We start from the raw sequence: 11,168 nt of genomic DNA, 5'->3' as shown, positions 1-11,168 counted from the left end.
ATTGTAGCTATTGATACTGTTCATAGCGTGGGTCCACAGGTCAGCATCCGTGCCGGAGATAGCAAACTGGATATGGCGAGGGAGTTTGCATCGACGAAAGTAGCAAGCGGATCGGAGGAGATGGCGAACCCCAGGCGACAGCGAGTGGAGTAAAGGGCCGGTTGGAGCGATTTTTTTCATCGAATCGCTATATGTGGCGATAGGGAGCCAGTTGGTAAGTAGGTTGGAGTTGCTCTCGACGGGACATTCAGAGAAGAGAAGGCAATGCAATGTTGTGACAACTCCTTGTGCAGCAGGATAATTAACCTGGCCGGGTGCAAGGCAAAGATAGGGGATATACTCTATGTTGGAAGGAGGCGAATTTGACCGTGCCTTCGAGTAGAACCACTCTTGGTCCTGTATATTGTATTTGACATGGTAGTTTTTGCAAACCTACCGGCTATCGCCTTGTTATGTTATAGCATTTCATATCACTCACCACGATATATATACTGTATACCGTGAAACACGACATAAAGTATTGGTACCGGATAGGAATGTCATTGGAGACTCGATCCCTGATTTTTCGTAGGGAATTCCTCTATTAAGGGACGGGATAAGAAGATTTTGTCCCCTGCAAACTCATACGAGGATGGGGACGCTCTCCGTCCCCGCTCCTCGCTGTATCCTGATATCATATATATACACGTTTTTCTTAGTATATAAATGTACAATATTACATTACGTAGAGTAAATAATAAATTTCTCTTTTTTTATCTAACCTACGATATTTAATCAATCTTGTATTAATTATCTTGTATGTATTAATAAATTACTTATTTATACAACGTACATATTGTTAATATATAAAAAATAATGGAATATCATTTAATTTTACATTCCTATTAGGAACCCGATCCCCGCACAATTCCCCGCGGGGATGAAAATAGGAGAAATCTTCCTTCGATAACTAAATGGGGACGGGGATGAGAAAACATTCTCCGACAGAGATTGACCCGTTGCCATCTCTAGTACCGAAAGGTGTAACTAATCGATTATATATTTGCCTTCAAATGAGCACGCACACGAATCCAAAGATTTTAGTACTTGGTATTCAACTAACCAGGGGCGGATCCAGAACAACGGCGGGAGGGCACACAAGAGTAGGAGACACCACTTGTTGATGAGCACACAAAGGCAATTTGTAGGCAACGTATTCATCCGGTAACGCAGATGATTTTATTTATTTCTTTAAAACTATATGTTTATTTAGGATTACCATTAAAAACTGGTGATGGGTCAGATCAGTTGCATGGCGGAAGTGGAGTTCCACACAAGCACTTGTTGTGCTGGTAACTGTAGGCATCGAATCTCGCCATGTTGCCGCCGGTGGGCACCGCGCCGCAGAGCCGGTTGTAGCTCACGTTGAAGAACTGCATGCTGGTCACGTTCGCCACCTGCGCCGGGATGCCGCCGTAGATGGCGTTGTGGCTCACGTCCACGGAGTAGAGCCGCTCCGGCAGCTCCACGCCGGAGAGGTCGAAGCTAAAAGCGTTGCGCGACAGGTCCAGGTTTTGCAGTGCCTTTGCCCGGCCAAAGAGACCGGAGGCGTCCCCGGTGAAGGCGTTGCTTGACAGGTCGACCTCCGAGAAGCTCAGGGCGGCGAACTCGGCGGGGATGGTGCCGGAGAGGTTGTTGTGCGACAGCACGAGGTAGGCCTGGTCGGGGGATTTGCTGAGGAGGAGCAGCGGGATGGGGCCGACGAGGCGGTTGCGGCTGAGGTCGATGCTGGAGAGGCTGGGGAGGTCGGCGAGCGACGCGGGGATGGCGCCCGTGAGGGAGTTGAAGGAGAGGTCGAGTAAGGTGAGCGCGGTGAGCTTGCCCAGGAAGGACGGCACCGGGCCGGACACGCCGGTGTAGGAGATGATGAGCTGCGAGAGGTTGGAGAGCTTGGCGATGGCCGGCGGGATGGGGCCGGAGATCGCGGGGAGGTGGTGCAGCATGAGGTTCTTGAGGTGCGTAAGGCCGGCGATGGCGTCGGGGATGGTGCCGGTGAGGTTGGCGTCCTGGAAGACGGAGAGGCCGACGACACGCCCCGTGAAGGGGTCGCAGTCGACGTCGTACCAGCGGCAGCACGGGTAGTCGGGCGTCCAGGACGCGAAGTGGTAAGGGTTGCCGAGGGCAGCCTTGATGGCGAGCAGCGCGGCATTGTCGGCGGGGTGGCAGCGGTCATTGTTGCTGGAGGAGGCGGCGGCGAGGAGGGAGGTGAGCAGGAGGAGGACGAGCAAGGCCGTCGTCTTCATCTTGTGGGCGGGGCGACCATAGGTAGCCTGCCCCTGCCTCTGCCTAGCTACTCCTCCCTTTATGTATGCACTGACTGAGTCAACTGAGAAAGAAGGCCGGCCGCGTTTGTCAACCCATGGTCAAACATCGCAATGTAGACTCTAACTTGGGTGGACAGCAGTGGATCCCTGCCCGCCAGAGCCAGATGTCTAGTCTATTGTTATTGTTGCACAAAAAAGAAAATAGCATCCTTTCCATGTCATTCCAAATTTTAATTTCTTACCGCATAAAAACTAAAAATATTGTTCCAAGAACACGCGTGAGCATAGCAAGCAGCGCACGACTTATCCACCAAATGTTTTCTCAAAAGTTTTAAGTCAAATTTTTTCTCGTTAGTTTTTTCTCAAAACCTTTTCTCATTATCTTTTTCTTAAAAAGATTTCTCAACAAGCTTAAGAAAAATGTTTTACGAAGAGTTTGAATTTTTTTATAAAAAAGTTTTCAGAAAAAATTTTAAAAAGAAAAGATGAGGAGGGAAAAAGTTTTCAAAAAAAGGAAAGATGGAGAGGTTGTCTGATCGCGCGCGAGGAGGGTTTTGCACGCGAAATAGCATGGTCCCATAAAAACCCATGTGCCCATTGTTTTCGATCTCCATAAGTCAAACTATAGTCAATGGAGCCAAACTTTCCATATCATCTCTGGCAATTTTGGTTTGGCAATCATCTTTGGAAAATTTGGTCTTTCCACATTGTATCCACTGCATCACAAGGGATATAGGTGATTTGATCTCCCCGGTAGACGGTGTCACGAGATTGGCCGATGCACTAGCTCAACGTCAACAACATGTTCATGCATGCAGTGGCGGAGCCAGGTCTGAGTGGAAGGGGGGGCTGATCTCCTTCTTCCTCCTCCAGCCCTCCTTCTTCCTCCTCCAGCCCCCCTTCTTTCTTCCTCTCCTCCTCAGGGGCAGCACAGCGTAGGGGGGGCTTGAGCCCCCATAGCCCCCCCGGTGGATCCGCCACTGCATGCATGGCATCATTAGTGAGCCAGACACCATCATCTATGTAAATGAATGATGAAACCATCATCTAGCTCAACGTCAACCAACTAATACTACTACACAAACCACAACCAATCAATACTACTACACAAACCGCCATCAGGGCCAGTTTTGAAATGGCATTGTGCAATCGACAGTGATAATTTGGGATTATCATTGTCGGTTCTGCAACCGGCACTGATATCCTAGTATCACTGCCGGTTTGAGCTATAAACTAACAGTGATAGCTTATTTTCGCTGCATGTTCATGATATTAATCAGCAATAATAGTGTTGATATCATTATCGGTTCGTGACTAAAACTAACGGTGATAATTTTTTTAAAAAACACATATGGTTCGTGCTCATTCATCATCACATATCACATATGGTTCCCATATAGTTCATCATTCAAATATCACATATGGTTCATATATATGTCATCATTCACATATGATTTCATCATTCATTTAAACAGAAATTGAAAAGTAGGTATTAATATGTAAAATTGCATACATTAGCATCATTTAGGAGTTAATAGTGCCGGTCAAGATACTGACCCTCAATCATATAAGTGTATAATCATCACATGCCCATGCGAGCTATTGGGCACTTTAGTCATAAAAAAAAAAAAAGAGCAAGCTATTGTGCCAACGGGAGCAAGCCATAGAGGAGGCCAGGAAGGGAGCCATGCCGTTGGTGTTGAGGAGGCTGGGAAGAGAGCCATGCTGTCGATGTGGAGGAGGATGGGAAGGGAGTCGTGCCATCGGTGTGGAGGAGGCCGAGGAGGGAGCTGTGTGGAGGAGATCAGGAAGGGAACCATGTCGTCGGTGTGGAGGAGGCCGGGGAGTGAGCCGTGCCATCGATGTGGAGGAGGCCGAGGAGGGAGCCTTGCCGTTGGTGTGTAGGAGGCCAGGGAGAAAGTTGCATCGATGTGAAGGTGGTCGGCGTTGGGGTGGATCAAGTGACAGCATCGGTGTGGTGGCTCGGGAGCAACTAAGTGTTGAAGAAGGACGGAGAAGGACAATTATATAGACAGCGATACTATCGGTGCCGTATCAAGCAAACAATCAGCAACGATATACTATCATTGTCGGTTCACAACTACAACCGGCAGTGATAGTATAAATGCATGGGACACGGGAATCGAGGCACCATTGAAGCATTTAGACCCTTAATTTTATGTTTTGATGATTAATGATAACTGAATTAGCGGGACTAACATTTGCAATTAGTTTGTAATGAAGGAATAGTCCTAGCAAGGTTAAAAAAAAAAGGATGTTTGATCTACTAGCTTCACCCAATATCATCGGACTTGCTCAAGGCAAAGGTGAAATGAAGGCAAAGGATCATTTTATAGCTTTTACTAGCCTAAGGTGTTTTGTTAGAAGGCCGGATTGCTAGTCATTGTTTTATATTTGGCCGTATTATTAAGAGGGGTTGATCGGCTAGTAACTTGATGTGGTTTAAATTGATGAGAGCTCAAATTCTTGCATGTAGACATTTACGAGCAGCTCATATCAGTATACATTGTTCATTTGTCACAATATAGCGTGTCTATATCTTGTTCATGGCATTTGGAGCCTTGTGAGCGGTTTTCACAAAGGTTCGGATCATCAGTGGACCTTGGGCGGACCATGCAGTTAGCTGGACCTTGAGCAGACCACCAAAGTGTCATGGTCCAGAGTTCATCTCAAAATGATAGTCTTCTATTTGGTACACGGATCATGACTGGACATTCAACGGATTATCTACTTGTATAGTCCAACGGCTATATCAATTTATTTATTGCAGTAGTCATTGACAGTTGTGACTAAGCAGACCATGACCGAACCATAGCCAGACGGTTCGATCATGTTGATTTTTCAGTAGAACACCCTAACGTCTAGTTTCTCATATTGAGGCTATATAAACCACCTCTTGCCCAACTTGCATATGTAGTTGGACCTCCATAGAACACACTTGAGCCGGTGCAAGCTTAGAGAAACCCTTGTGCATCCATTTCACCATCAGAGGGTTTGTGAGAGAATTTAATAGTGATTGGTGGATCATTTGAGCTCTCTCTCTCTATCTCTCTCTCTCTCTCTCTGTGTGTGTGTGTGTGTGTGTGTGTGTGTGTGTGTTCTTTCTCAAGCAAGCGCCATCGACTTGGCTACTCATAGAGGTTGTCGCCTCCTAGGCAGCTTGAAGGAGTTAGAATCGGTGATCCCTTCAAGAAGATTGTGAAGGAGCCTCGGTTATGATTGTGAGAGGTTTTATGCATGCCTCACCGGAGCGATCAAGTACAACTATGGTGGAATCGAGGTGTTGAGTGGTTCATTGGACTATTCCGCCTCAGGATCAAGTCCATCTCTTTGTAAGGATCGGTGACTTGATAGAGGAGCGGTTAGATGTTTCAACCCACCTCAACGTGAATTAGGGGTAACCGGCAAGTAATCGATACCACGGGATAAAATTCATTGTCTCTTTGGGTGGTATCTCTTGAGCTCAATTTACATTCATGCAATTTACCTTGTGCAATTTACTTTTCTAGAATATGAATTGTTGCATGTCACCCTAGGATTGCAAACCTTGACATAGTTGTATTCTTGTGTAGTTGCAATTTTTAGAATTCCGCAAGTTAGTATTGGTTGTTGTTTCCTTGAAACTATAGCTATTCTATTACTTTTGGTTAGTAACCTCAAACCGGTAGTGATACTATCAATAGAAAATTGCGAAGATAAGTAAGTAACCAGAATGTAGATAACATGATATTAATAAATACTAAACCATAATATATAAAAGTTTATCACATAAGAGTTCATATATAATGCATATATAAAAGTTCATTACAATAGTTTAAAAAACCCTCCTGAGGTTTAAACCGGTTGCCAGATCATCTTCCTCTTCCACTAGGTTGATGTGGCTCAACTGGTGAAGACAACACTATCGTCATCAACAGTGTAGAGATGACCATGTAGAAATAGAGCAGTATCATGTAACGAGCAGAGAACATATCAATAGTTGTCGTAGGGATCAAAGGCAACTTGACATGTGCTGTTCGTTCCCAGGGCGTACTAGAGAAGAACAGCAACCATCATCCACCGGCTTCGAGTTGGATGAACCTGGCGTCCTCAAACTTGAAGCAACGTTTCCTGGGGGCCTGGAACCAAATCCAGGTGATGAGCAACAAGCTGGCTGACCCTAACTCTCCAAGGATTCCAATGAGCCATCGCAATAACAAAATAAGTAGATTTGTAAAAAATATATATGATAAAAAGAACAAATATCTAATTAAAGAAGAACAAAGTATTAGATGATCATAAAAGTTTTTTCACAAACCTCTCGTGATCAAATAAAAAACAAAGAATACTGCTCTCGATAGTGTTAGAATGAATTCTCAACTGCCGACATCAGCTTTGGATCAGTAAGTAAGTGGGTCCTTGCCTGCCCGCTGCTAAGCTACTCTCCTTGGTAGATCATGTCCAAAACATCAAGTTTTTGCAGAATAGGTAATACGCCCCAAAAAAAACACCCTAATTAACCTCTCCTTGGTATGTGAGATCATGTCCAAAATGTTAAGTTTTGAGTCCTTTTACGGTGGTCCATACTACCTGTAGGCAGGAGGTAGTATAAATTTAATCTGACCATCCACGTGATTGGATATTTCTGTAATTGCGATAGTAGTGTTAATATTTACCCATCATGCCATTGAAGGGCACTACGATCTTTTTTTTTATATACCTAATCCCTAAATAATCGTTCAATCAAATAATCAGCATTCATACCAGTCTAAACATTAAATCTATGAATTTGTACGATATAACTACTATGATATTTCTTTTTTCCAAAAATACTCTTATACTACATATACTTCTCTCATATATTACTCATACTACATCTAAATAATAAGTAATATTCTAACCAAGCTAGATCATCCGATCCAAAAAAATAAATAGCTCAAATTCCTCCGAGACCACATAAATATTTTTAAGTTTTTGGAGGCTAGAGGGAGTATTTATGTGGCTTTTTTGAATGTTGGTCGATGGGCATGCACAAGAAGCTAGAGTGGCCATTGCTTTGCTAATTGCTAGCTAATACCATTATTGATGACACGGTCCTCTCTTTTCATTCCTTTGTTGAGATGATGATATGGTCCTCTCTACGACACTGCAACTACAACTGGAGACATTTTCTCTACTTCCTTCTTCAAATCGTGCGAGTTTATCCCGTAGTTCACAGCATCTATACGACTGCATCTGTTACTACAACAAGTAGCCGATCCACGTTACGGTTGTGTGACAGTTGTATTTTAATGTGTGAAAACAATAGTTGGTATTCATGACACTATAGTAGTCTTAAAAAATATAAAGAAAATCAGAGCAAGATATTGATAGAGAGAAAAGAAAAATATTTGGACCACTTAATTGTTAATTTGTTAACCAAAATCAATAAGAAGGGCCGGCTTCTCTTATCAATCGATGGCATCCATCCTCTCACAGTAAATTGAATGGCAACTCCAAGTCTCCAAGATATATACTAGAGACGACAACTATCTTAGATATAAATACAAGGACATTGCAAAACCTACAAATGTATTCCCCTTTCATGGTAACACAAACACATCTAGCCCTGTATATGTGTACCAACTTGATCTACAAGTCTAGAGGAACGACATGCTCACAGTAGTTGTGCCTTTACTCTTACAACTGCAGACGATTTAATTTCTTCCGTAGGAGCATGTAGTTGGATCGGAGCCCTTTTATCTTGGCTCAGCCAATCACCATCGTACCTTGTAGATTAGCATCTCCTCCTAATGTGTGTAACCAAACCATGCAAATATGCACCAAGACCAAGGAGTATGTACTGTACCTTCCCCAAAACATACACGGCTATCATATCCTCGACAAGTTGAGTCTGTCGCGGTCGACGACGTGCCAGTCGCCAAGTGGTAGGTGTTGCAGAGAGTGGCGGCGGTCCTTGTTGGCGGCGGCGAGGAGGGAGGTGAGCACTGAACGTGAAGGATAACGAGGAAGCTGGCGCGGCTCCGTCCGGCCTCCGGCGCCGGCGGCTGGACAGACTGTCAGCTGGTCAAATATCGTCAACAAGTTGACGACGACGTGCCAGTCGCCAATTGGTAGGTGTTGCAGAGAGTGGCAGAGGTCCTTGTTGGCGGCGGCGAGGAGGGAGGTGAGCAACTGAGCACTGAGCAGGAAGGACAACGAGGAAGCTGGCGCGGCTCTGTTTGGCCTCCGGCTTCGGCGGCTGGACAGACTGTCAGCTGATCAAATATCGCAGCATGCACTTTGACTCCGACTTGGATGGATCCCTCCCTTCCAGATATATGCATGGCTGAGCACTTCTGCAGTGCCAATCTATATAATGTTATATTTCTATCTAATAAAAACTCTTTGTGATGAAATCATAAATATGATTTTCAAATTCTGGTGGGCCCAACAAAATAATGAACATAAGATTCATTGGTTGAGCAAGGAAAAAATGATGAAACCGAAGTGTTTGGGTGTACTGGGTTTTAGAGATTTAAATGGATTTAATCTTGTAATGTTGGCAAGGCAGGGATGGAGAATTATACAGCACCAGAATCGTTATGTTCAGCAACAATATAAAGGCTGCAGTGAAAAAGGAAGTGTTGTATGAATTGCAAGCTAATGGTGAGACAACTAATAAAAAGTATTTGGGGCTTCCTGTATATGTTGGGAAATCAAAAAAGAAGATTTTTGAATATTTAAAAGAGAAGATATGGAAAAGAATTCAAGGCTAGAAGGTTAAAATATTGTCAAAGGCTGGTAAGGAGATCCTTATTAAGGCAGTAGCACAAGCGGTGCCAATCTATGCAATGTCATGTTTCTATCTAACAAAAACTCTTTGTGATGAAATCACAAATATGATTGTCAGATTCTCGTGGGCTCAACAAGATAATGAATATAAGATTCATTGGTTGAGTAAGGAAAAAAATGATGAAACCGAAGTGTTTGGGTGGACTAGGTTTTAGAGACTTAAATGGATTTAATCTTGCAATGTTGGCAAGGCAGGGATGGAGAATTATACAGCACCCAGAATCGATATGTGCACAAGTTCTCAAAGCAAAATACTTCCCGGATGGAAATATCCTGAATGCAAAGACAAAAGCTGGGATTTCTTATGCATGGAGAAGCATCCTAAATGGAATAAATCTTCTGAAGAAAGGAATCATATGGAGAGTGGGGGATGGCATATATATCAAAATATGGGATGACCCATGGTTGCCGAAAATAAATTCAAGATTTGTGGGTACAGACAGGAGCACATGCCTCTTAACAAAAGTAAATGAACTTATTAACCCTGTGTCAGGCCAATGGGATGTAGAACTGATAAATAACATCTTTAATGAAGAGGATGCTCAGCATATTAAGTGTATACCAATTAGGGAAAATATGGAAGATTTCCTTGCCTGGCACTATGACAATAAGGGAAGATTTTCAGTTAAATCACCTTACAGATTATTTATGAATGATAAATTTATCCAAGAAGGCTTACAAAGCAATTCAGGAATGGTAGAAAGTACTTCTAAATGGAGTAACCTTTGGGAAATTAAAGTTCCAAACAAGGTGAAGCATTTTCTGTGGAGATTCGCCCATAACAATCTTCCCTTTTTTCTGAATATCAAGAGAAGAGGTGTCGACATTGATACAAGATGTGTAATTTGTGTACGTCTTGATGAAGATGGTGATCATCTTTTCTTGAAATGTAAGAAAATTAAACAAATCTAGAGAGAATTACATCTAGACGAGGTAAGACTAAAGCTATCCTTGTGTGGTTCTGCTTTGCAAGTGCTAGATGAGATATAGTTGTTGCATGAAGAGATAAGATTGAAAGTAATTACTTTATTTTGGTACTGGTGGTTTATACGAAATAAGGTAAATGCTGGGGAAGCCCTCCCTTTGAATGATGAAGTGGTTTTCCAAGTGAATGCTTTTGTAAGAGAATTTATGGAGCTTGATGGTGCATAGAAACGATCTGGGAAGGAGTCCATTCAATGCCATTGGAGACCTCCAGTAGACAATATGCTGAAGTTAAATACGGATGGTTCCTATTGTGAGAAATCTAAGTCTGGAGCATGGGGAGCTATTTTGAGAAATGAAGAAGGGGAACCTCTTTTTGCAGCAGCCGGAAGGATCAATAATGTGCAGGATGCGGCACAGTTTGAAGCAATTGCATGTGCTGAAGCACTGAAGCTGGCTAACCAATTTGGGGTAAGTCGAGTCATTCTAGAAACAGATGTCGCAAACTTATGCCAAATTCTGCGTGATGATACTGTCGATTTCAGTGTTAATGCTGCTGTAATATGTGAAGTTAAGAGATTATTGCATATTTATTTTGAGACTTATGAAGTGATGTATTGTAAAAGAGTTTGTAATAGACTAGCACATGAACTAGCCAAGTACGGCACTAGTTTGGAATCCTTTGCCCCTGTGATTTGGACAAAGAATTTCCCATTGTTCATCTCTAACTTGGCCTGCAGCGATTTAGCTGCTTATGATGTATAAGAATGGTTTTTTAGTTTTTTTTAAAAAAAAGATATATGCATGGCTGCTTAAACTATTCTCTTTTTTTGCGGGAATTATACTAGTCAATTTTGTTGCAAAAGCAAAAAAAAAAAAACATTCTAATTTCTCTTTTTTTCAGATTTTTCTTTCAGAGTTTTAAGGATCAATTTTTTTATTTCAGATTTAATTTCTGATATACTCTTGTTAGAACAAACTTGTTGAGTTGAAGTTGCCTCGTTCACATTGGTAATTAAGCAGGATGCATGATTAATTTGGGTCCTGCCTGCTGGCTGCTAAGCTATATATGCCTTCTCTGACTCTTGTTCAATGGGCACCAAAGGC

General features: G+C 42.9%; 1 protein-coding gene across 1 annotated transcript; it reads right to left on the bottom strand.

The window, feature by feature from the left end:
- Positions 1 to 1,126: 1,126 nt before the first annotated feature.
- On the bottom strand, positions 1,127 to 2,304 carry LOC133929680 (polygalacturonase inhibitor-like). The gene has a single exon (XM_062376466.1). It carries the CDS (start codon positions 2,280 to 2,282, stop codon positions 1,284 to 1,286), a length of 999 nt encoding a protein of 332 aa, XP_062232450.1. The 5' UTR covers positions 2,283 to 2,304; the 3' UTR covers positions 1,127 to 1,283.
- Positions 2,305 to 11,168: the final 8,864 nt, after the last annotated feature.

This window comes from Phragmites australis, chromosome 9 (genome assembly GCF_958298935.1).
Source record: "Phragmites australis chromosome 9, lpPhrAust1.1, whole genome shotgun sequence".
NCBI classification, from domain to species: Eukaryota; Viridiplantae; Streptophyta; class Magnoliopsida; order Poales; family Poaceae; genus Phragmites; species Phragmites australis.
This window is presented reverse-complemented; position numbering and strand designations above follow the sequence as displayed.